Genomic DNA, 27,367 nt, shown 5'->3' on the forward strand with positions numbered 1-27,367 from the left:
ATAAAGTATTTCCCCATTCTGATGTAAGCTCCATTTTATAATCCCTGGATTTAATGTATCTCAGATATCACTGAGATACTGGAGGAAGCAAAATAGTTCAGAAACTAATTAACATATATTTATAACAATACTTAGTCCTGTGGAATTGGCATTTCCTAATGCACAGTTATTTGCATATTTTCCTAATGCAAGTGTTCCACTTTTTCTTTTAAAAAAACCCAAAGCCTCCTGAACTTTCTCCTTTTCTAACATTTCTGTCACTGTCACTTGAACAGATAAATGTAGAAACTGGACATGGATAATCTTGCGTGCTATTTTGTGCAGTGGGTAATGACAGCCATCTCTGGGTGGTATGAGAATGGCAGAATAAAAACCTGACTAAAGTGCCTATTTCTCCCAGATTCCTTTCTTGTGATTTCTTCATATATTTATATGGATTTCTTTTATATGGTTTTGAGTGTTTTATGTTTGAAAGATGTGGGGATCGCTTCTACTTCTGTGGAGAAATCTATGCACATGCATGAGAGAGAGATCAAAATAACTGAATGTGGGATCTTGTTTATTACCATTATAACAGGCATAAATGCATATGACAGTAATGTTAAGATAATGTTCTTCAAAATCAACTGTTACATTTCTTTGGTTTTTATGAAGACAGAAATTAAGCTACCCTTAGGCATTCAGTGACTACAATAGCCATAAAAGTTAGCCAGCTATGGAGGAAAGCTTTAAAAATAGGTTTTGAAAGTTGGTATTTTATTTCAAACTAGTAGCTGATAGTTTTTACTTTTAAAATAAAAAAAAAGAAGATAAGAGAAAACCATCAGGCATAAATGGCTTTGTCTCTTTTTCTGACTGAGCCAACCTGTTTAGATGTTTTGTGCTAATGGAAAGTTTGTATTATCTGGAGCTGGCTTTGACATTAAGTGGTGTCACAAAGTATTTGATATGAATTTACCAGAAATTGTTTTAAAAAACACACAACCTTTTCTCTGTTCAGCAAGAGTACCTTCCTCTAAACTTGCCTTAAGGGAAGGAATATTCTTAGTTATCATCATCAATACTTTAGTTGTGTGTTTGGGGTTTTTTAACCTGGTGGAATCTTATTTGCACAGTGCTAATACATCTATTTTATCAGTTCAGGAAAAGAAATATATACCTATTAAGAAAATAATTGTGGCTTTAAAATATGGCTGATTATCAGGGTAGGTCTAATAAGAGTCTAACTAATTTGAAGTATCCATGCCTGAATTTTTCTGTTGTCATTTTACAAGTAATGTAAACTATTCCCCTGTCAGCATTAAACTCAGCCCAGAACAAAAGACAAGTTAGATTTTTTTCATCATCTGCAATAAAAGCTTTTCAGACCTAATCAGCTCTTCAGAGACTGCCTGCTATCTTCAGCAAATCCCAATGTTGCTCTGCATTGTCAAATTAATATGGATGGTATGAGAATCCAAATGGAAAAGCTCAGCACCTGCATGTGATATCTCTGCAGATAAGGCAAATTTGAATTTTCCAATAGCAGAAGAGCCGGTTTGGGGTAAGAAGGAGGTGTTGAATGGTGTCAGTGGAGTTTGGTCCTCCATTTCACCCCAGAGGCGCCATCCTCAGCCCGTTCCTCCTTTAGCTGCTCGACTGGGGCTATTGCGGTGTTGTCCTGTTATTCCTACTAGTCCCTCAACAGCAAAAGTGACAGCAGCGCTGACAGGCATGTAGGTGGTAGAAAAAAATTTCATGCCAGTGAAGTCAACCTTAATAAATCATCATCTGTAGGAAAGGATGAAGGTATTTTACCTACGGTGTTACTTTTTTATTCTAGAAGTGCTCATTCAGTGATGTTCTTGAGAAAAGATCATGGCTTTGTGGCTTTTGACTTTTAAAGGACAAGTCATAAATATAAATACAAATGCAAGCATTAAATGGTCAGTGAGGGTGGCATGGGTACAAACAGTAATGTAGGTGAAAGATAAAAGGTTGAAAGAAACCTGTGACATAGAGTTTTCTGGTTTACAGTAGCAGTGTATTTTCTAAGTGATTTACAAACTTATAGCATATAGGTGTGGAAGTGCCACGAGTGACTATGATACACTTCAAAAATAGTCAGAGGGGACAAGAGTGACCCTTTACTCTTAAATGAAGTACTGTTTGATTAATTTATTGGAGATGTAGATTAAAGGTTTTCTTGTCTTTCTTTAAAAAAACTCCCCTCATCAAATCTCCATGCAGTAAATTATTTGCAACTTAGGGTATCTTACATGTACGAATGTGTAGATGTGTGAACAAATGAATGTCTGAGTCAGGATGAAGATGTGTAATTTTCTTAATTTAACTGATGCCTAAAACATTAAGCCATCATTAGAATGCAACTGTTGATAAAAGGATTGGATTGGTTGCAAAAAAACATGGATTTCTGGTTACTATTAACAGTCAGTAAATTAAACCAAAAATTATCTGTGCTAGATTCAAATGCCTCCAAGTAGGTATTTAGTTATGTTTTTATTTTGACCTGTGGATTTCAAAGTGGTCAAGATATCTTGGCCTGAAAGCCAAGAGATCTCTGATAGTTATTCCTTCAGGTCCTTAGTGAAATGTCAATTAATACATAGAAACCAGTGCTTTTCACTAAAGGCCAGGGCAGGATTTGAAGGGCTGTCTTGAGCAAATGTCAGTTTAAATTCTCACCAGTTTCTCTTTTCCTTTCTTTTCCTTTTGAATTCACTTTTTTTGCAGTGACTGAGAATATAAGTTATGTTTCAGAAGTACCTTTTACATTTGTCATACTCTAATTTGAAATACCATTCTGGTCATTGAAATCTGGTAAATGTTGATTTACATGTGTTTCATGAAATATGGTAAATCAACATACTGTCCTTTAGTTTACTGGAGCAATCCACAGTATATTTTTCTACAGTTTTAAAATAGTTATACGATATTTCATTTTTCAGATTACTTAGTTACATCCTATAATTGCTCACCTTGTCTTTCCCAGAAGACCTTACATCTAATTCCAGACAAACTACATGTAAGGGGTACAAAAATACCAAGCAGAAGGCAACAAAAACAGGCCAAGGGAGACAGAGAGAATTATGGTAATAGACTAGAGCCATGGTTATATGTCTGCCAAAGAAAAGCTTGAGTAGAGCTTGGATTTTTTTCTAAATAACTGGTAAATCTTACTAAAATAAAAATCTTCAATTTAAAGAAAAATGCAATTGAAATTGTTGAGGCTGTTGAGCACACTTTCCATTTAGCATTTGAATAATCCTTTTAAGGTATAAGTACTTGTGTATTCAAAATACTTAGTTGTGTAGAGATCTGAAAGAAGTGAGGGAGGTAGCTTTTAGACCAGCTGAGAAAAGCTGTACTGTTTGCATGGGGGGTAATCTTGAGGAAGCAGATGAGTGAGGCATCACAGCCACTGTGCAAACGGCACTAAAAGGGTGATAACACTGGGTTAGGAGGCTGCACTGTGCAAGTGGGAAAGAGCAGAGACACTTGTATGTTGAGGGTTTCCCTCACATATCATCTTGAGTTTTCTTTCCAGAAGTGTTATCCAGTTGGAGCTTAAGGACTTTGTCTATTTATCTGGGGTCTCTTAGTATCTAGGAGTGGATAAGTTTAGGCTGTTGGACATCATGGTCAAGTGTCTTGTTCAGGGCAACTCTGGAGCCCTTCGCAGTGAAGCTGTACCTGCAAAACACACTTGGACTTCCCAAGCACCGAGGGTGCAGAGTCACTCAAACAGGCTTTGCTGTATTTGCATTGCCAAAGTTGGCTCCAGTGAGCCCCAGACAAGTTTGACTTACTGTATACAGTGTAGATGGGTGTCTGAGTAGTCCCAGACAGAAATATGATAAAACTAGTGAGAGACACTGGGGTTTTTTCACTATAAACTCCTTGCTTTCTTTCCTGGAAGAACTCCATTGACCCTATTTGAGTTTAATCTCCCCACTGACTCTTTCGGGTTGAAGACAGTGATCTGACCAAAAGACAAAGTAAAAAATGGTGAAAGGTGCCAGCAGGTATCCTGTGTGAGGCATGTAACTTTGTAAGGGTTTTGTGTGGCTGGGGAACCACAGAAACACTGCATCTCTTCTGGAAGTGCCAAAGAAATGCTTCTAGCAACTAAGGCAGATGCAATAAAATCCTATAGAAAAATACTTATTTTTAAGTGCTATTTTGCCTTAGCTAACACAAATGTATGCAGCTTTGGTTTCTCTCAGAGGTATTTTCAAGTCTTTACAGGGAAAGATACCTGGAGTCCCCAAAGCCTGGACAAAGTCAACAGCTAACTTTCTCATCTACGCTTCTGAGTTTTATTAGCACAGTCTTTAGCATCCCCAGCTAGCATCTATTGCCATCTATTCTCTGGGCAAATATATGATCCTTTGTAGCTGAAGAAATCTGAAGCCTGTATCAGCGTTGGTACAGATGCATAAATCCCTCAATTCAATGTCAATCAGCCACTGAAAAACTCCTCAGGACTGTTAATAGCATTTCCCCTCTCAGTGCTCAGTTTGAGAGCTTAGCTCTCAAAGAATAAGTGGCCTGCCCAAAAGCAGAGCTTCTTAAAATGCTTCAGGAATGGCAAGTGAAAAGGCATGGAACCACTATCTAAATACTACTTGGGCCATCGGAGTGAGTCACCGCTTCTGCACTCAGCAGCTGTATGGAGACACAGCTGAATTTGCTTTTAAACTGCCCCTCTTGCTGCCTTTCAATTCTCTGTCTTGGGTTTTGATTTGCTGTAAACTAAAAATAAATGCTAACCCATATTGTACCTGGCCACAAAAAAAAAAAGCACAGTATCTTTGTTTCCTACACAAGCTAATGTATAGTCTGAATTAAAATGACAGGGACAGTCACTTTGGGAGCAAGAGAAAGGAAAGTGAAAGGACTCTTGTAGCTCTCTGGAATGATCAAACCAAATGCACAGCAGAGCAATGGTTTGCTTTGAAACTTTTGAGGTCAAACTTGATCAGTCTCAAGGCTGGGAAGGTTTTGGTGATGAAAAAGAGCTTTAAACCTGGGTTATTTCCTGTTATGTAGCGAAGTTTACAAATCTATTTTAAACGAGACAATTACGTGTGGAGGGATTTGAATGGTAGTTGCTTTTTTGCTTGGCAAAGGGGCTATCTGTGATTATGTTCAGCAGGTCTGTACAGATGGCTGTACCCATACCTAAGTTATTCAAGGAAACCCGAGATCATCCTTGGAGAGAAAGAGTAGTTTTCTTCATTGTGAACAGTTTATGCTTTATTGAAGTGGCGTGGTAATGAAAGATGCCAGATGATCATGATTATGTTCTCAAAGCTCTTAACCCTCCAAATATTTTGAAAGGAGAACAACGTGAGCTATTTGATAAATGCTTAGTTTGCTTGCTTTATTTATCAGAAGGTGAATATTCCCAGGATTGATATAACTTGAGGTGTTTGCTTTTCCTGTATATGCCTTTTTTTGTACGGTTTATCACTGTAAAAGCTGGAATATTTCTTCTGTGGGCAATTCCCCTGCATATTGTGATTTTGTTGATTTGAAATGTCAATAGAAACAGATGCAGAACACTAATTTTAATGAGCAGCCAGCTTCCAGAGCTCCAGAACATCCAATTTAATGGTTTATCCAATCTTGTAACAACTTGTAAGGTTTTTGTTCAATGGAGCCCTTTTGTCAGATTGAGAGCAATTGTCCTTATTGTTTTACAGGCACCCACTAAAACTAAGATGCTAACAGATATTTAACTAGACATTTCACAGATATTTAATTGGAGATAAAAGCATTTTTCAGGTAGTCCAGGGCTGAATCTTTTAAAAACCATTACTGTTGGATTTCATAGTGTCTGCTGGAGGTTTGTGTATGGGAAACATGCTGCAAATTTGATGAGTTCTTAAAGTAACTTTATGCCATGGCTTTAAAAGTTCATGTTCTTTTTGTGTTCATCTTGTTATAGTTAATAATTCAGAATTTCCAGATTTAGTAATTCAGAATTTCAGGCCCTCTTGTTGAGCTGCATACTAAAGAATAGAATCCTTCAAATTTTAGAGTTTATATAAATTAATTTAGGGTGAATGTACACGAGTGCACCATTCACAATCCTTAGCTGGTATAAGATGCACCGAAATTGTTCACCTACTCTGTGGTCTGCCCCACCTTTAATGGTTACTTTACTTTGAGTGTATTACAAAGAACATGTGCAGCCACCTGTAAATTTTTTTTTAGCATCACTTTCCAACTTTTTTCATAGAATTACCGTAATAACACTGTGAACTCTTTACAATGCACATCATTCAGATTTGCGTTGAAATCTACAGATGGAGGTAATTTATTAAACTCCTTACCAGTTTCACATTTTATCTGTAATACCCTCAGAAGTTTTCTGGCTTCAGTCAGAAAGTGGCATTGAGTACAAAGAGACTTGGTAAATAAGTATGTATTTGTTATGCCACTATTTCATAGTAGTACTTAGGGGTAAAATCCAGGTCATGTACCAGATGTGCATCTGGGATCTTCACGAGTAGACTCCAAGTGAAAGTGAAAAGCATTTTCCCCACTCTTTCCTGGGCAAGATCACTTTGGTTTTGTATGTCTGTTAGCCGTTTGAATAGTGGAAGTAATGAGCCTAGCTTCCTTTTGAATTGCTTGAAGAAATATACATTAAAACATACAGAAGTTATTGTTGTGTTACAATTCTCACCATTTTTCCGGGCTTTATCGCATTACAATTTCTCTGCAACCTCTCTATGCCTGTTGAGAGTTATCTCGACAGTGCACATGTGCACCCTCCACGGCCTCTTCGCCCAGGGCCTCTGTGCGCAGCCTGATCATCTAACAAATGTTGGGGACATTTTCGTACCTGTCAGCTGTGTCACAAATGAATGTTGTTTCCCCAGAGCAAATGGAAACGTAAGGAATTATGCAGCAATGAAAGAAATAATTGAAGCTGGATGAGCTTTAGATCTAGTTTCACATTAGTCTGGAACTCTCAGGAAAACTTTGGTTTGAGAGAATGAGCATGATTCCTGCCAAGTACAATCCTTGCTGTATGGTTTATTTGAGAATATTATCTGCTATATTCGAGTTTTGCTGTAGACATAGGAGTGCATTTAAATTAATTTAGAACAGAGGCAATAGATGATTAATATTTGAGATAATTAAAACTTGCTTCTAAATAGATTTCCCTGGGAAATCTCTCTGGAGATTTTTCTAATTACATTGGTGCCAAAATGTTGTAAATAAAAAATAAATCCCTGTTTTGTTATTTTCAGAAATGACAGGAGAAAAGTGTACTTGATAGTCATATCAGGAACAATAACCTGATGAGATTTTTGTTTATTTAATAACAAATTACCTAGTGTGTGCAGGTTTAATGATGATGATAGCTTTTAGTCTTCCAAGCAAATGTGAGGACCATCATTCTGAAACCAAATAGAGTGGATTTCAGCAGGTAATTTTCTCTTAATTATAATGTTGAAGAAAAATGACTGAATCGGAGAATGCCAGGGGGAAAGTTGTATAATCACCTCTGTTATGGTGTGATCTCTGAAATTTCTCATGTTTTCAAGAATTTGCACTCTTTCGTGTGCATGGTCCCATAAAGTACTTTTAACTATAAATATGGTGTGTCATATATTTCTTCACTAAACACCAAAACACATCTGGCAGACCCAGTTCTTGTGTTGCTAAAGGTGCTGACTTGCCAGCGGCACTGTAGCGGTGTACTTGCTAATAAACCCTTCCTGGGTTGGATTTCCTCAGAGGGCTCAAAGAGACAATGGCCTCATCACTGCTGCAGTTAAAATCAGCCAGAGGAGTGGCTGCGCAAGGCTCCCCAGAAACTCTCTGAATGTCTTGGTTGCATCCAGCCCTGTCTCACTTCACTTTACGTGCAAGGTGTTACATGCGCAGGGCTTTATGGGGGGGAAGGCTGAGGTGGCCTGGCTGCCTTGTTGTCGATCTTACTCCTTTAGTATTAGGCTTAAGTATTCTTGTTCATTTAACGACTGTAAAATTGATACCACCAATTTAATTCTTAGAAGCTACCTACAATTTATAATTCAGATAAATATTCTTCGCTGAAGGGTCACTTTTCTCACAGTGAAGTATGGTTTATTCATTGAATAGTCCTCATCAGAAGTTAATGTGGCAAAATCTGACACCATGTTATACAGCTCTGTAGCATGCATTAGCATGATGTAAAATACCTGTGCTAAATCCATTTCAGTAAAGATTTTAGTTTAGACTACGTATTTTGACTGAGCATTTCAGTGTACTTTTGTTGTATCAACAAAATGTTGATATGATTTAGTGAGTGTAAAGCACTTTTGCAGCTGTTTCTATTGCTGTTTACAAAAGTAAATTCCCTGTTTCCTTGTAGTTGGTAGCTGACATGGTACATTGAATATATTCTCAATAACAACAAAGCTGTTTTCTACTACATTACTGAATATAGATGAAAATTATCAATTTGCTATTAATGAAACTGTGGGCTCTGATATTTTGTCTCTTTAAATACAGTGTAAAGGTCAAAACTGAATCTGAGGTCTAGACTCAGAGGCATTAAGAAACTGAAATCGTACTAATGGTAAGACCTCAGTTTCCAAGTGCTTCTCTGAATCTGCTCCTAAACATATTTAGCAAATAACCTAGTTTGAATTTTGTTACATGTCCCACGTGTCTATGTATCCCGGTAACACAGACTTTGGTCTACTGAAAAATAGTTATTCAGACATCAGTGTGCAAAAAAACCCTTTCTTTGTTTTAAACCCCTTCTTTGAGCCTCCTTTTTCTCACAGTTCTTTAGTATATAGTTTATATTCATACTGGCTTCACTGCTTTAGTAACCTGCTGCTGCATCACATTTTAATCTTTGAAAACAGTGGATCACTATCAATACTAGTGAGGGGGCAGTCACTGAGAATGAAAGTAACCTGTTAAAATGTATTGTCTCCCAGAGATCCTCTTTAACCAATCGATGGTACAATTCATCTCATCTGAAAAGAGGTTGAGTGATTCCTGCCAGAAGTGTCTGCTGCTCTTAAGTTAGATGGGTGCCAGGAACCATCCTGCCGCTACCGGAGAAGCTGCTCCAGGCACTGGGAAAGCGGCTGTTGCAGCAGAGCCTGGGGTGCTACCAGGGAGCAGTGGGAGTGTGGAGATTCCAGGGACAAGCATTGCCACCCATTTTGCTTTTGGGGACTTGATAGATCACGCAGGTTGGCACGAGCTGCCAGGGCCCTCCTGTCTCTCCAATGTGGGAGCAGCTGCCTCTTAGGCTGTGCTTACAGGCATGGTGTTTACTCCATGTCCCCTAAAGGTCCCTGGAGGGTGACTGCTGGAATGGGAGCATTGGAATATGATGGATACTTTAAGAAACTTCATTCTTCATAATGAATGTTATTTATTTAGGCAGTTAGTGTTAAAACAGTTAAATCGGATAAATAGCCTTCTATTAGAAAATGCTGAATTACTGATCTGAAAAATTCATCTATTATATCCTCTGGCAATGCCTCTTCTGATTCCTCTTTTATTTTTTGGGTGCATATGCATGCAGACAATTTGTGACACAGGCATGGGCTGTCTGTGCTTGTTCCTTGTCATTGGAACAGGGTTTGAACAGCGGGGAGGGTTCATTACGGGGCTACTTAAAATCTGTTGGCAAAACTGCATTTTCTGTTACCACTGATGTGACAAATGTATTCTCCTTTTTGTTTTCTGATGTTGTTCTTAGAGCCAGCTCTGATATCTAATAGTAAGTGGCATTGGTAACGCTCAGCCCTCTGTTACAGGTAGGGAGGGCCACAGATGTCCGGTCACTTCACACAAGCACTTGTGACCATCTCAGCCCTGCAGTGCAGGGCAGGGTCACCTCTTCAATCAGGAAGGCGGGGATGTGAGCTTTTAGACGATTGTGCTAAAATTGCTAGAGCTGTACAGTTCAGCCGCAGAGAGAGCATGTGTTGGAATATGTTTGGAAGCACTGCAGGCCCTATAATATCTGTGGTTTACTTCCTAGAGGTGAGGATTTTGAAATGTATTAGTTCTTCATCACTCAGCTTTGGTGAAAATTAAAACCTTCAGATGCTGCTGTTTGATTTGTATGTAAAACAGCCCATTTAGGCTGCATGGTGGGTTTGCCCAGGCAACCCAATGCTGTTTTCATTTTGTTTCCCCAAAAAGAGAAATGTGTGAATGTCACATAGGCTGGACTGTCCTGTGTGCAGAACTATAGTCTTGACTTTCAGAAAATAATAGAACACGCATCTTCCCATCTTCAGCAGCAAGACACTGTAAGTTTCAGGACAAGCTGAATAAGTGTTGGAGTTTTTAGAGCATTTAGAAGTTTCTTGAACTTCAAAGGAGTTTTTATAACATGTTAAAATAGTTTTGAAAGGTATATTAACCAACCTTAAGCCATGCCCATCTTCTGTTATTTGAAAATTTCAGTAGGTATAAAACAGACCGCTGCTTCTGTCTGTCTGTAAGGATGGGGTTTTCAACTCTCTTCTTTCCAAACCTCTGGTCATTTTTCTTACGGGACCTCTCAGATGTCACTGTAAAGTGTTTTGGGGGGAGGCAGCGGGGATCCTCAGTAACAAACCCAGTTACGAGGAAGACAAACAGCAAGTTTAGTTTGTGATGGTCTGTTTACCAATGTTGCATTTTAATCCTTTGCTAACTTCATAAGATGTGTAAAAATAAAAACATATGCAAGTTGCTTTGGTTTTGCCTTACAGGGCACACCAGCAAGTCGAGTCCGATACAAAGTAGACGTTGTCCAGTTTCCTTACAGTGCCAGCATTTTTGATGTGGATGAAAACTCAGGACGTGTAGTAACTCGAGTAAACCTAAATGAAGAGCCAAGTACAGTGTTTAAGGTATGAACTCATGTATATTGTCAGTAAACATTGCCTGCATTTGATGGAATTCCTTTTACCTTCATGTTTCTCTGTGTTGCTTCTTTACTTCCTTAATTTCTTCCTGGCATGTGTTTCGTGCCTTTTTGATTTCAGAAACTTCTTTAACGGATGTGAGTGCTACTGGTAGGAGGGCAGAAGAAACAGGGAGGCAGCTGAAGGAAACCTCAGGTTTTGAAAGTTACCTTGCTGATCTCTTTGTTTTCAACAGGGCTGTCAGCATTTTTGTGAGAACTTTGTAAGAATGGTGAAATACCTTGTAAAGAAGGTTTTTTCCCAGATGGATAGTTTGGCACTTCCTGTTCACCAGTGCTGTAATGTAAAAACATTGGGTTTAAGGAGGCCTAAATTACTATTGTGTTGTTATTGTTCCTGAAAAGTCTCAAGTGTAGTTAGTGCAGAGTAAGTTATGATGTTAATCAAAATCATTGAGACACATCTCTCCTCTTCAATCCATGAGTGGAGGGGGTAGTTAAAAATGAAAATTAAACTGTGTCGGTAAGCAAAAAAAAAAAAAAAAAAAAAAGTATCTGTAATATGTGGGGGTTTATATGTAATTTCCCTGCTTGGAAACTGCCCACCTTCTGTATGGTTGTTAAGGTGTGTTTTGTTTCTTCTTTCAGTTATTTATTTTTGAAATGATGATTAAAGAGAGGTTTATTTGCATACTTTTCCATTATAGGGAATAAAGCTGTCCACTGTTTTCCACTTCTGAGTGTCCCATCAAATCCTACTATGAGCTTGAGTAGTGTTGAAATGCTGTCACTGTTTTAGGAACTTAGGATAGTGCTAATTTGAGTTCTTTTAAGTTTTTAACAAATGCAGTAAAACTCACAGGAGAAGAGAATTCTCTCTTGGTTAACATCACCAGAGTATAACTTTTCTGTTGCACTTTTTATTTTTACTTCTCAGTAATTATTTTGTGTGGCTGTTTTCTGAAGCTGTGATACATAACATGCAGGTGATACGCACATGGACATGGAGCTACAGTTCTATATGAAGACTGCTTTGTATTAGGGCAGACCAGTGGTATATTTAGCAGAGCATTACTTGTCAGAAAATATGAATGCTTAGGGAAGAAGCACAGAAAAGACTCCAGAAATCAGTGATGTGGAGACTTTGAGTTGGTATTTGCATCTAGACCATTGGGCTTTTATCTGCCACTGAATCTTCTGTGAATTTTTCCAGTCAATTTTTAACATAATCATACTTTCTGCAATTACGATATCTTACACTGGTGAGTTCCCCAATACATTGCCTGAAAGAAATGCCTTCTTTTGTTTTAAGCTGTCTCTTCACCGACTTAGTCTGAGAATAGCTTGGACTTGCAGAAATGAGTTGAAAACCCTTTACTAGAATGAGGTGCTGACCTGCTCCGTCTAGTGACCTCTTGAGATAAGGACAAATTTAGAGAGGGAGGAAACTGGAGAACTGTCCATTACTCCATCTTCAGTGTACTGGTCTCTCATCCTTTTGCTAGCGGATAGCTTACCTTCATATGAAAGCTGAAAACAGGTGAACCTATTTGTCCCAGCAGAGGAGCACAGATTAAATAAACAAACAGACTTGAGTAAAGATCAGATAAGCAAAAGATTTATAACAGGCCGCCTTTGGAGAAGGTCTTCTGGTCTTGTCGATGTGTTAGCATACCAAAGATCTCTTTTCTAAGAGGATTTTTTGGAGGGGAGGCGATGTTATTTTTTTTGTTTTGATATCAGCCCCCAGTTTTAAATAATAACGTCAGCAACACAGAATTCTTACATAGCACTTTTTCTGTTTTATTGGGAGTTATAGGTGGTTTTTCAATAAAAGTTATTTCACTGCATAAATGTAGAATTGAACTTTATACTGTTAAAGAAGTTGGAATTGATTCTGGAGTTCTAAGTAAGGACAGTCTGGCAATGTGTTTTGGAGAGGTATTGTAGAAGACTGCTGTATTTGAATTCCAGTTTACTGTGTTTCTGTAAATCTTCTAGCAGGTGGTTCAGCTTTTTGATGGCTGTCACCTTTTTCCTCTATGTTTTGTTCTTATACAATGTATGATTTGCAGTGAAAGAAAATCTCATCTGACTTGTTAGACCCTGAAAATACAACAAGTGTTGTTGCAAGTTAACATAAAAATGCTCTTGCCTATACTAAAAGACTGATTTGCTGTATTGTTTATAGCTAGTGGTCATTGCATATGATGATGGAGATCCTGTGAAGTTCAATACCACTACCGTAGAAATTGCTGTACTGCAACCTTCAGTAATTCCACGGTTTACACAGGATGAATACAGGTAAAGCATTTATTCATTCACATTACAACTGTTATTTTTTAAGTTGAAATAAGTTGCTGTTTGAATGCTAGTCTGCTTTTGTACCTTCTGCTGTTCACTTTGCCTCAAGAAAGAGAATAAGACAGAAAAATAAGGTTTGAGCCAAAGCACCAAAAACCTTGTGTACTTAGAACTGATAACATATTTACTGATGTTAAATTTTCTTTAGGAAATAAATTGGATGCTGCTTTGAGGAGAGAGTAGTCAGCGCTTAAGTCCACCAGAAGCACAACTGTGAAATTACATGCAGGACTTTTTTGCAGCACCCTCGTTTGACAAATTAAGGGTGGCAAAATACTTTAGAGTTGCTTCTTTCTCTTAGCCACAAGTTATTTGGCAGCCAGCCATTCCCCAATCTTATCAGTTAGTGGTGCAATTTTACCTTTTTAACAGGTTGTCTCCAACTGGAAAGATGTGGGCTGTAGGTGACAGTGACAATGAGGAGAGGTTTGTTTGAAATTATCCTCTCAGCAGCTGTTGAAAATGTCAGTCATATGGATAAACAAAAAATTTTGTGTATTGACTTTGTAGCTTGGATCACCGGGGCTCTAAGTTAAGTTTCCTTCAGTCTGTTTGAGTGTGTTTTGATCCTGTACACCATTCATGAGGGACATGAGAGAATTCAGACTTGACCTCTTTGATGTTAGAAGTGTAGATGATAGTTATTATTACTACAGAGTCATGATTTGATTAAGTTTACCCCCTGACAATTTCATAAAATCAACCCTATTTTCTTAAAATTAAGTAAAAAAAAACCAACCAAAAACGTGCACAGCCTGATTAGTTTGTTAAATGTTGTTACAGAGAACATGTTCACAGTTTGACATCTGTATAATAATAGGAAGTGATAGGATCAATGCAACCAGCCTCCCAATATCTAGAAGTTACAGCCTTGCTGCAATATTTGCTCTTGATTCCAATGTAGCGACATAACCAGTATCAGAATATAATGGGGTTTGTACATATATTTTCACAACAAAGTACTGCAGGAAATCAGAAAACAGAAATTGAATGTAATATTATTGGCTTCAGTAGACCCTAATAAGAGGACTTGCTCAGCTATTTTAAGGAGTTTAGGCAAAAATTCATGGTGTGCACTCTATTTTTCCTCATGATTAGAGTATTACCGTTTTGAAGCAATACCTTAAAGAAATGAAAAATAGCAAAATACTGCCAGTCCTCTTTTAATTTTGTATTTAAGCTGGAAACAAATATGAAAACTGAAGGAATATTGCAAAATTATAAACTTGGCATTTAATGATAGTGCAAATGATAATCCTTTGCTGAAGCAGTTTTCTTGAGAGAGATTATTCCTGCTGCTCCCTCTATTTTATTAGATATCTTCAAATGTATGAAGTGTAGTTTAGGTGATGTAGGAAAAGGCAGTCCTTTAAATAAAAATGTTTCCATTTGTTACTGTAATTTCAGATATCATGTCAATGCATGGTGTTTCTGAATAATATTTAAAGCCTTTCTTTAATAGACTTAACCTTCTGTGTTACTATTTTCAGGAAAGACATGGACAAATCCTACATGCATAGCTGTGAGGAAAAAAAAAAGTGTAGCTATGTTTACCAGAAGGACATGAAAATACTATACTATGAGACCTTTCCAAAATACTCCACGTTTTAGGTGAATTACAAAAGCTAATTTACCTAGCCCCAGGAGGCAGCCAGGGGGCTGGAGCTGCTAAAGAGACTCCTCACTGCTAGGGGCATACTTAGTAATGCACTTTGTTTCCTTTTTTGTTTATAACTTTATTCCGAATGACCTTCAGCTTTAAGGAGCTTGTCCTTGAATCTTACCTGGTGATAAATGTAATCCCAAGCAATGTGTTTTGGGAGAGGCTACAATGCAGCCACAGTGCTAGACAGCTCACGCCAAATCCAGCATGAGTCCAGCCTCAGGGGTACTAGGAGCACAGTGTGGTCCACCTCTGCAATGTAGAAGAGTTGTCTTGCAGTTTTCACATCAACCAACACAGTGTCTTTGTTTGTAGGATTGTGAGAAGAGACTTTAAGGTTCAGGAGCACAGGCAGAGTTTTCATTGCCTTCTGAAAAATTAACCAAGGTCACACTTCCTGAGGCCACTTTGAGCTCCAGTTTTATCCCAGAAGATGGGAACTTTATTTCACTACAGTGAAGAAAGCTTACAGTAAAAAGTGGCTCATAGACCCTAATACACTTAGATGACAACTGAATAACCCATGTTATCTTCTCCTCCTTGGAAACTCATCAGGATTAGATGAATAGCCTAGTTTCTCTTTCCAAAGGAAATAGCACTACTCCATTCTTGGTAAATTCTTTGATCCACACTGTCGTAAAAAACCTCTTATAATCTTTTGGGGGCAGCAAAGGCAGTTACTCATTTTCTTCAATGTCAGAAATTAAATGAAAACAACCCCATAACTTTCTGATTCAGCTCTGAGACTCTCTCAAACATTTTGGAGCAGGACTAGTTTTGATTCCTAACGTTTTCAGGGATTGTCACACTCTGCAAACTGCACTTCGTGTTTGGCTTCTTGACAGTGATGCAAGCTGAAACTGGCAGGTTTCGTATAACCTTATTTTTTGGGTGACATAGTATATCTTTAGGGTAAATGTCAGCACAGAGTAATGGTGCTGCTTGCAAAATGATAAACTGTTGGATGTGGATACTAGAATTTCTGAAGGATTGAGAATTAGTGGCTTTAAAGTGGATTAGTATTGATCTTTGCTTGCATAATTATCATGATCTGGATGATTCCAGCATTGTTTTCTAGCTGTTTCACAAACTTCATTTCTGTATATTTAGAAAAAGGTCACAGTTGAACAGTTTTACACAGTAAAGCTGCCTGCGCAGTTCCAGCATGTATTACAAATCAGAAATAAATACAAAAAACAGGAGAGAGGGGACCAGATGGCATGATCAAAAAGGCATAGCTGTGTTAGGCAGATAGGGAGATAAAAGTGCAACTCTGCCTTGAGCTGTTGGTCTGGCAGCTCTCTGCTCTGTTAGAAGTACACCAGCGCATTAGAGTCTATGCTCAGAGTCCTGTTCATACTAAGGGAGGCTTTGATTGATTCTTACCCATGTCTTAAAGTGACTTCCACAGGAGGCAGCAGTAAAGTAGATGAGAGTCAGAGATTTGCATTTTATTCACTGGCTCTCCTGCATTATTGCATAATTTGGGGCAAATTAATTAGTGATTAGTGTCCCCCCCTTTTTTTTGTTTGGATTGTAGGTTATACTGGAGACTTCTAAATGCTGCTGCACTATACATATAAAAGCAAAGGGAAGCTAAGAGCTCTGAGAACCATAAAATACAACCTGGAGCAGTTGCTTTATGATAAGTGAGTGATAAAATATAGTTCCTTCCTAATGACTGAGATAGATGACCACTAAAGTGCATCTGAAAGATATCTGCTGCAACCAGTCAACTCTTCTGGTGGGAACTAGCAAGTCAAGGCCAAGCATCCAAGCAGCCTGGGTACAGCGTGCTTTAGGACAGTCCTCCTCCATGCACTCACATCCTGTTAGAAGCAGAGCAGTGCCAGCCAGCAGGTCTGCTCGATGTGGTCCAGCAGCTTGTGAAGATGCCACCCCAGGGGCTTGCAGGCCATTAGCGTAGTTAATAAGGGCCAGATGATCCATGCCTAGTGCTCCTTGACTGTGACCATCTTCTGGGGACACTGAGACACTGCAGCTCCCACAAATCTCTCTCTAGTGCATCCTTAGATGTGAGCCTAAGTGCCTTCACCACACTTCAGCTCATACTGCAGGCTATCCCAGTGCTCCTAGCTTGGAGCTTCATTCTGAAGCTGCAGAGCTTTAGCTGCATTAGCAATGTGGATTATTCTCTGCTTGGATCCTTGTATGTCCTTGTCATGGATATCAAATATGGCTTTGAGAGAGCTGACAGCAGCAGTGCCTGCTAAATAAAGTGTTTTCCAAACCAAGCATTGTTTGCTTGTTCCACAAAAACGCAAAGTGTGAAGAGGCAAAAATCAAAAAGAATCAAAGGCCTATAACATGCAGACGTTTAATTGTAGATGGCTAGTCCACCTCTGAGCCCACTTGACCTTTTGCTGCCAGGAAGGACACTGCTGTTGATGCTCTTCTCACTGCATCTCCCTGCGGGGTGATTGGCAGTCAGTTGGATTTTGCTGGTTTTCCAAAGCACTGACGGCAGAGGGAGGCACAGTGTACGGACAAGGCCTGAGCTGCCACTTCCACTGCCTCTCTCCAGCCAAAGTGACAGCCTGAAGAGCAAGAGCCTGGAGGTGCTGGGCACAGCAAGGCGATGACGAAAGGGTTGCCGCCACACGGCACGTGACTTTCTGCATTGCTGCCCAAAACAGGCTGTGGCCGTTCGCACAGTTTATTAAGGTTTTTAATGCCGACTTTGATCTCATTCTGCCTAGTGCTGGTGAAATACCCATGCCTCTGGCAATAAATCACTTGCTTGAGAAAATCAAATCAGCTGTTTTGAGTGCTCCTCTCCCAGGCTATTATTTCTCTTGTCCTGATGGCTCCACCCAGATCACCTCTTGATTGAACTCCACAGCAATTAATTGATCCAGAAGTTTCCATTTCTTCCAAACAAGTAATGCCAGCACTTTAATTTCTTAATTAACAGATCATAATTAGTAGTGCTACGGAACAGCAAAGACCAGATGTGAAGTGAACCTCAGATGAATATAAAGAGATTTTTTAAATTTTTTTTTTAGCAAGCCTGTTCTTTTTATGAGTACATTCTCATTTTAAAAAAGTAAAAGTTCAAAGGGACTTGGGATCTTTTTCTTGTTTTGTTAATTAATAAATATCACATCCTCTGTGACTAGAAGGTCATGGCTAATAGCAATGTGCTGCTGTAGCACGAAATGAAATGTTAACTGAAAGCAGCGTCATTGGTTCCTAATTATTGCCTGTGGGGCCGTTAAACAGGTGTTCAGCCATTTGATAGCAGAAAAAGGAAAATACTGGAAACTTTTCGCTTCTGTTAGTGTTGTATTATAGCTTCCCAGCCTGTTTGAAAAGATGTGTCCAGTTGTATGGTAATCTGAAGTTTGGTTCCAATTTATGAGGAAACACATGAAGTTGCGAGTTTGAGGCTGTTACTTGATATAAATGCAGTGTGGCATTTTATTTCTCTACTAGCAACAACACACTGTACTGTGAAAATGTGTTCCAGTTAAAAAACATGATTTTGTGACACGTGGACCCCATGCTCACTCAGTAGAAGATAAAATGTAATGTTTTCCACTTAATTAAATCCATCAATACTGTAGGCAGATATTATCCAATCAAATAGCTATGTATCATAGGATTTCACAAAACAAAATTGTGGAGGCATATTAGGAGTCAACTGCAAGTGTTACTCAAAGAGGCTTTTCCCATTTCTCTGTTTTACTGCTGTTCAGTCAAACAGTTATTCTCACTGTGAAATAGGAAATGGGGAATCCTGGACAGCTGCATTGAGGGTATGGGTAGCATTTCATGTCTGAAATCTAAGTTGGTGCTTCCTTCAAAAAGGTGCCATTTGGCACAGAACAGCATCCACAATGTTGTGAATGTCGGAGGCCTTGTAGAAGCGACTGTGCTTTTCTTATCGTGAGTATCCTACCAATTCAGTCATCCTTCTTTACAACGCATGAGAGAAAAATATAAGCATTAAGAGAAATAAGTTATTCCAGAGAGAGGAACAAGTTAATCTATACATGTCTTAAAAAATCAGGAGTGATAAGTTCTGTTCAGAAATGAGGACAGCAGCTGATAATGTCCTTTGTTCAAACCAAGAACAGAACGGGGAAAAAAACCCAAACCATATACACTAGGGATTTGGAGGAGAAGGGAACATTTTTGGGTTGTAGGCAACAGTGAGATTTCCAAAGCTATTTTCTTACTGATATACTTGTCTCTGACATGTTGCTTTGAGAAGTAATTTGAGAAGTCATAACTTGTTTCCTACAAGTAAAATGGCATTATTCAGGGAATCAAGATGCTTCCCAAATGAAACCGTGTGTCGAAGTGGCAGGATATAAACTTCTGCCTTAGATGCAGTTGATTTTTCATCAGGCTGCTAGTGAGCTGTATTTCTTTAAGCCTCTGTTTACTTGAGTTTTCTTTTCTTTCTTCCTATTAGAGCTCACTGCTGGTTTAAGTAGTGCTCAGTTAGTGCAGTCATTTCCCCCTTCTTGTAACAGGAGTGCACAGGGTTTTAGTTTTGTCCCTCAAAAGTCTTTTGTTTAATGATGGTAGATTTAGAGCATCCATTTGGGTAATCCTTTTCCCAAGGTATCCAAGTCTTACCACTGCTTCTCCCATCTTTCCCATAACGGAATTTATATTTACATTTTATGAAAGACATGAAAAAGAGTGGAATGCCCCTGGCAACATTTTTGATGTAGCATTTCTGAAGTGGGCAGAAAAATAGTCAATGTTTTACTCGGACTGAAGGTAGAGGAATGATGCAGAGGTTCCAACATGCATTTTTAATTTGCCTCATATCAGTGGCAGCTTGGCTTCAGAAAAATACATGTGATGTTGAATTTGGAATCAATGTTTTATGGTGGTGTTCTCCTGGTACTTATTTGGTTTGTAATTAAAAAAAAATAAGAAAGCACGCTTTAGCATGTGGTTATAAAAGTTAGGAAATTAAATTATTTCTACAGCAGATACTGAAGCATGGTTTGCCATTGAAAAATTAGTGAGCAAGTTAGCAGATGATTACAGTGTAGTAGAAGGATCATGGTTTTTTCCCCTGGTTTTCCTTGTTTTAGTAGTGTTACATTGCATTTTATTAAAATCTTCTACTTCTTTTTACCAAATGAAAAGGAAACTCTCATTTTATGGTTTGGGTTTTTTTTCTGATGAAGTATTATGGCGAAATGAATCTAGCTGCATGTTACCCGGTTATACCAGAAGAGGTAAGCACAGGGTCCAGGTCTGTTCAGGGTATCTGCCTGGCTGTGCTTGGTAAGGATGAGGGTCAGAGCTTTCAACACCACGTTGCAGTTTAATGAAATGTAGAACTAAGTCACTCTGGGAATGTGAATATGGAATAGAAATAATACACTACTGTAGTATTAAACCCTGACAGCTTTGGGCAGTGTATTATGAGAACACAAAGCCACGGCATTATCCTTGGTCTTAGAATTGATGCTATCGATACCCATCTGTCCGACCAATTCAAGTATGTGAGTGTGTCCTACATTGTGCTTGATGGGAATTTTTTTTTTCCTTTTTTTGCTTCTGTAGTAATCCTGACAGAAATTTTCATGTCTTCAGGTCCTTAGCTTTAATTTAGGAGGATTGGTGGGATAACATAAATGCATTATGCCTGATGAGAGTTCACAGAAACAAAATTTGACATTAGGTTTAAAAAAGTAATAGGTTTTGACAGGGGTTCACTGTAACAATGTCCAGACTCCCTTGTCATCTGTTTTAGAGATAAATACCATGAAAAGGTCAGAATGTCTTGAACCAATTTGAGAATTGAGACAGAAAGTGAGGATATTGCGTACAGTAAGGAATATGTGATCCTTGTCAGGACACTTTGAAGATAAACTGCTTGAAAAATACATCTAATTAAGAAGAAAATATTCTTTTCCAGAAAAAAAGAATCACTATCTCTGACGGACAAACTGTTCAGATTGTTACGGTTGCACTTACTGGAAACTGAAAATTTGAGAAATTGATCAGTTATTGCTCTAAAATGTGGCTAGGTCCTTCTTTTTTTGAGCAAGGACAGAAAGCCAAGGTAGTCTAAATGCATTGGTGAGAGGGTTAAAAGAGCTGCCATCATTATGTTTACTACTTGCTTTCTTGTTTCTTTGCTTTCCATTTTGCTGCACCAGTTAGAAACTTGTACATTTTTTTCACAATTTAAAAAACTGAGCTGCATTCTGTTTGTAGAGCTTTTATTAGCTATTTGAGTTTCCATACAACTTAACTGTTAGCTCGCCTCGTTTTAGACACTAGTGATCTGCCTACACTTGACTTTTCTCCAGAAAAATACACAAATTCAGTTGTTTTTAATGGCTTACATGGCTTCTCTTTAATGCAAAGCATCAGACAGACAAAAAGCCGAATGAAGTCACTTCCCATGAGGAGCTGGATGAAAAGAGTCTGTGTAGGAATGGGTACGCTGCCCAGAAACACGTTTCAGAAAAGGCTTCAGGTAAAATGCCCTTGAGGGTTAAAAGTAGCTAAGGCCAAAACACTTTAAGAAGCTGTAATGTGAGAGAAGGTAGGGAGATGATTTTACCAGGAGAGGTCCAAATGACATTTTAATCAAGAATCTTAGCAATGTAATTAAGCAAAAAAATTTTAAATATTTAAGTTCTGAGGTATGCTTATGGACCTCCATGAACTAAAATATAATCCACGAAATAGAGTTGGCTGAAGTGTCTAGTACAGAGTACATACACATCACACTATTAAACTTCAGTACTAAACCAATTTTCCAATTTATTATTGGGTTTGCTGGTTTTAAATTTAATCTTTGATTAAGTCTCATGTTCACGCTTTTTGAGATAGAAAAGTTTCATGGTGAATTTAAAGCATATTGGATATCAGGCCAATTGAAAAATGGATGAGAGTCTGATGTGTTTAGCAAAGGGAAAAAAGAAGCAGAAAAGAAGAGAGGAAAAGTTAAAATTTCATTTTGGACATTTAGAAATAGTTATGCCCTGCAATGTATTTGATATGTGTTCAGTCTCCATTTCGCCCTCTGATCAAGATATGGATAATTGAGACATTGCAAATTAAAAGATGTTGTTTTAAAATCTGTATCCTTTTCAATGCTTTTGTGTATAAATAATGATTTTATTTTAATCCTGTTGTTCTTCTAGTTTGGGGTTGCTTTTGTGGTTTTTTTTTCTGACGAGCAAACACATTTTGTTGGCACGGTTTCATACTGAAGCAGTAAGCAATACAATATTGGCCTCAAAGAAATACAGGCAAATCTTAAACTTGTTCAGGGATAACTAAATCAGAAGAGTGGGACAGAAGACTTATTATTGAACATCTATTTTGTCAATTTTAAACTAATTTGTTCTTCCCAAATCCGAGGCCATCAGATACCAATCTTATCTCAGTATGGCACAAAGCAATTGAGGCTGCTCCTTTTTTACACTTTGCTGCCTTCGTGTCCTCTTTTCCCACCACAGCTTTTCAGGAAGGGTTTGGGCAGGTTGGGTGGCTTCAAGCTGAATGCAGGGATCCTACAGGGTTTTTGTTGCACCGCAGTGATGGAGGCCTCTCCTGGTATCCATCCTGTCCTGGATGCCGACAAGATACCAGTTACTATTTCTGTGAAAACATTAAAGTGAGGATCAACCGACCTAAATTGCACATTGCTGTGACGGTTATAGAAAAATACAATGTGAATGAATGAAACATTGGTTTAAAAATATATTTATTTTGTCATGGTCAAAAGATGGTTGTGCAAAGGAAAGTGTTTAGGAGGAAAGATTAAGACTATGGGTAGAATGAGTTGCAGCTGAGGTGGCTACAGTGTGTGTTAATTGCTGTTCATCCCATTTCACCCTAAGATTTATGGGGTGCAAGTGGATTATCATGTTAATGCACAGGGCCTTCTTACATTCAGTGACTGAATGTATGTGGATACCCATGCATATAAGTATTGGGGGTGGGGGGGAATATTAGAAATCATATATTTGAGAAGATGTTTTGTTTGGAAGCTTAAAAAGTAATCATTTCATTTGAAGTATTTCAAATAAGTCAGCCCTGGACTGTAAAGCAATGGTGTGCCAATCCCACGCAGGTGACAGTGACAGAAATGTACTGTCAGGCATGGTCAGAGCCTGTGGCTGGCAAGGTAATGACTATATTGGCAGTTGCGCTCAGAAGCTCAATAAGGTGTTGCAAACATTATCAGACGAAAATCCTTCAGACGCTCTGAATCCTAATCATGTATTGAAGTCACAGCAGTACCCCTTCCCTTTCCCTATGCTGTCAGTTTTCTAAGCCGTCTCTGGGTGGCTTGGACTGGATTGCACTGCTTTGCTAGTGTCATGTCTTCTCACGAAAATAACCAGCCTTTATCATCCAGTAATGCAAAATTCTTGCATAAAAATGCCCTTGCCTGTCCCCTAAAACAGCTTCAAATAGTATGTCTACCACTTACCAAAAAAAAAAAAAAAAAGCACTGACTGCATCTTAGTCATTCAAAAATTGGAAAATAATGAACTTATCCCCAAAGAAAGCTTATTAGAACTTGTAGTACAGGATAAAACAGAGTATATTGTCAGCTGAATACCACTGTCTTTCGCTGGTTCACTTCTCTACAATTCAGCAAAATTTTCTTAAGAGACCAGCTGTATGTTTTAATTCAGCTGATGCATTGTTCCCGTTGAACCTGATCACCTTAGTTAAATCAGGGAAATAAAATCAATACCATTACTGTGGTGGTTTTCTCTCCACTCCCTCTATAGCCTCTCATAGCAAACACAAAAGCCGCTTACTAATTGATATTGATTTGTCAATTCATTGAATTCAGCTATTTCAGAGGGGAAGATACAAGGCCATTTCCATTAAAAGAATATACTGAAAGTTTGCTTCAGATGAAATGTGGGGTTTGTGTATACACAGTCATGAGGGTTTTTGTTCAAATATATGTCTTCAGGAGAAAAAGAAAACATAATATATAATGAAACATAAAAAGAATCTTTATTTTCCTCGCTGGCCTGCATCTCTGACCTCATCAAAAGAGCTACAGCGTGAAATGCTTTCAGATTTGACAGCCTTTTTTTCCTGTCTCTAACCTTTGCATTTGTAAAATGCACATTAATAAGCATTTTATAGCACTAGTTTTGCAGCTTAATAAATTAGGTACCAATAACGAATTTTATTTCTACTGCTGATAGCACACTTGAGGCAGAAGGGTGGGAACCAGAGTGATCTGCTCTGTGCATGTGTGTTTGAGTAAAAGTGAACTTACCATCGTCTTTTTCTGCGAAAAAATCGGGAAGTCAGTGTTTCAGTACAGTCACTATTACATGATCCAGTGTGGCTCAGCCTGGAACAGTATTTTCTCCCCATTATTCCTTCGTACAGTGGAAGACCTAGGGATGCTCAGAAGATTGATACCTCACCATGCTAAAGTGAGATACGGTGGTTTAATTTAAGACAGACTGGGCCCTCCACAGGAAGCAAAACAAAACAAGTAAATAAAGCAATGGAAGGTGTTACAAGAAGGGACAGAAAAGTGCATCTTAGCCCTATGGGCCAATGGATATGGTTTGCCTTTGACATCTTTTTTACAGGTAATGTAATCTGAAGCACGAGTGGTCAAGTCAGCAGTACGGTGCCATAATTGGATTAAGCTGAGAGCAAGAACTCGGAAAGAGCAGAAGTATAATCCGTAGGGCAAAGTAAGGAAGTAGTCAGAGAATCTAGGGTCAGGGTGAAGACAGTCTGAATAGCAACCCAAGGGAAGAGGCTGAAGTATAGATAAACTTTTGACCAACGTTCATGCAGGCAGAAGGCAGTTGCTGCAGAAAGCTGCAAAGCATAAAGGCAAATACATCATTTCCAGGGCAAGAGGTCGTGTAACAGGTATCATCACCCAAACTACCTAGTTCTTTTTTTTTTTTTTCTTTTAAACAATAATGAATAATTTACCCACTGAAATTTTTAACCTTAATGCCATATATTCATTGTCATTATCTAGAACTTTTTCCAGGATGTTCAAAGCAATATTCATCCTAAACAAAATGTTTGTAAGACAGAGATCAAGGGCAGATTGTTGGTCTCCTGGTGTGTGATGGCAAAGGTTTGGGTTCAATAGTTAGGATTGCAACCTGGGGGTCCAGCTTTCTGCCCTTAGAATGGGAAAATGTGGCATGGGGTGGAGTATTTGAAAAAAACCTAGAGGATGAAAGAGGGAAGTCATAAAATACTCTCTGAAATGAAAGCAGGTGTAGATTCTGTCCAGAATTTTAAATATCAGTGCACAACAGAAATTCTCCTTAAAGTCTAGTCCTGTTGAAGAACCTGTCTCAACATAGCCTCATCTGTTTTTTTTTTCATTATATACTAATGAGTGTAATTTTTTAAAATGGAAAGTATCTGGATAATGCTAGTTTTAATAAAGATGCATCTGCATATATGAATGAGTGCAAAAATTTCCTTTCAAATTTATTTGTTCACTAGCATGAATAGTTTTAAGCATGAATTCAGTCTTTACTTGCTGTGATGAAAATCTGAATATTTGATTTGAGATTAGCTCAGAGTCTCACTTCGCCTTGTTGAAATTTAGATCGCTGTTTTAAATACATTAGCATGGACTCTTTGTACATTCTGAAGTAGTTAGAGTTTCCTTGAGAAGACAGCATCTCAAAATGTTACTCATCACATTTTCTGAGGAGAGAGCATTTGAACAACAAAAGAGAAAGAGTGAAGTAATTCTTTGCTGCCTTTCAGGAGGAAACTCATAATTTATACATGATGAAAGTATGCTGAATATGAGATGCTCAGTTTTCAGTGTGTAGGGTATGAAGAACATGAGATACCAATGTGTTAGTAGTGTAATCTTTTTTCTTTTTCTTTCTTTACACGAAATGGTGCTCAGTGAATCAGAAACAATTTACTGAATGCTTAAAAGATGTGTATGTATACGTGGGTTGCAGTTGATTTGCTGAAAAGCATCGTGGTTTTTAGTACCAAAATGGGTTGGCAGGAACATTTTTTGATCTTTCTGAAGAGTAGAAATTCCTGTGGAAGTGACTTTAAAGTGCTTACTGTTCAAATAATAGAGGCTTACCCATGCATGAGTTTTCCTGCATGCATTTCTCATAGATTACTGAGTTTTCTTAGTAGAGGTGAGTATTATAAAAGAGCTGTTAAGTTCTAAATTTTACTTGCAGTTTATCAGTCTGCGGTAGTTCTTGTCTTTCTGTTATTTTCTACTCATTATTCCCTGCTTTTCCATTTCTCATGTCAAAGAACCATCTTTATATTGTCACCTCTTGTCAGTTAGACATCTTACTGTTTTTTGCATTTGCAGAGGCAAAGGTTAAACCTTTGCCTTTTTAATATGCCTTTCTGTAATAGCAGATCCTCTCACTTTGGCAGCCTAATAGATGGATGAAACTGCTAACCTGAGGAATACGTTTCAATAATCTGCTGTTCAGGCAACTGGAAGATAACACAAATACTTTTGTTCAATTCTGCAGACCCCCGCCAGTGAGTGAAAGTGCACCAAAAGGAACTGTGGTTACAGTTGTTACAGCGGCCGCCTTGAACCAGACAATTGTGTATTCAATTGTTTCAGGAAATGAAGAGGGTAAGGACTAATATTTTGGTCTTAGTGGTTATGGTGAGCCTAGTGCATGCATCAGAAGTCTTCAAGAAGTAGTGATTAGAAATAAAGCTGCTGAGGTGAAATCCCGCCTCATCTGTACTAGCAGGAGGGACTGCCATTATCAAGCCTTGAGAGATCAGCTGAAGATCAGATTAATTAGCAGAATTACAATAAAAATTAAACCACAATCAAATTCTCACTGATGCAAAAATTCACATTGGTGCCACACAGTGTGAATCCATGACATATTGAAATAAGACTATAAATAGCTTTGATGGAGTTGATTTGTTTAGTTAGATATTAGGAAGAAATTCTTCACTGTGAGGGTGGTGAGGCACTGGTACAGGTTGCCCAGAGAGGTGGTGGATGCCCCGTCCCTGGAATTATTCAAGGCCAGGTTGGATGGGGCTTTGAGCAACCTGGTCTAGCGGAAGGTGTCCCTGCCCATGGCGGGAGGGGTGGAACTAGATGATCTTTAAGGTCCCTTCCAACCCAAACCATTCTATGATTCTATGAGTTGTACTTCTCGCTTAGAAATCTGTTTTAAGGCACTATAGACTTTGCCATGCTGTAGCCACAAGTATTAGATTAGAGCCTGATATTTAAACAAAATGCCATTCCTGCATTTGCATCCTTCTTGGGTATCCTCTGCGATCCACCTTGAAATCTCTAAGCAAAGTTACGCTAAATTATTTGGAGGGATGTGGAAGAATTCCCCATCCCATCCTCCTTTTTGTGAGAGTGGACTGTTTGTCTTGTCTGCTCTTGCCAGCATGTCCTCAAGTTGGTCATTCTAGTACCAGGTCAGATTCAGGTGCTGTGC

The 27,367-nt window shown here is 38.4% G+C and overlaps 1 protein-coding gene across 1 annotated transcript in view; it reads left to right on the top strand.

The window, feature by feature from the left end:
- The window catches only part of PCDH15 (protocadherin related 15), a 711,887-nt gene that overhangs the window by 605,655 nt on the left and 78,865 nt on the right, over positions 1 to 27,367 (top strand). The window contains exons 24-26 of the mRNA XM_075025448.1: positions 10,737 to 10,877; positions 13,083 to 13,195; positions 26,417 to 26,526. Coding sequence (XP_074881549.1) covers positions 10,737 to 10,877; positions 13,083 to 13,195; positions 26,417 to 26,526 — 364 coding nt within the window. The remainder of the gene's footprint in view (positions 1 to 10,736; positions 10,878 to 13,082; positions 13,196 to 26,416; positions 26,527 to 27,367) is intronic.

This window comes from Buteo buteo, chromosome 4, assembly GCF_964188355.1.
Source record: "Buteo buteo chromosome 4, bButBut1.hap1.1, whole genome shotgun sequence".
Lineage (NCBI taxonomy): Eukaryota > Metazoa > Chordata > Aves > Accipitriformes > Accipitridae > Buteo > Buteo buteo.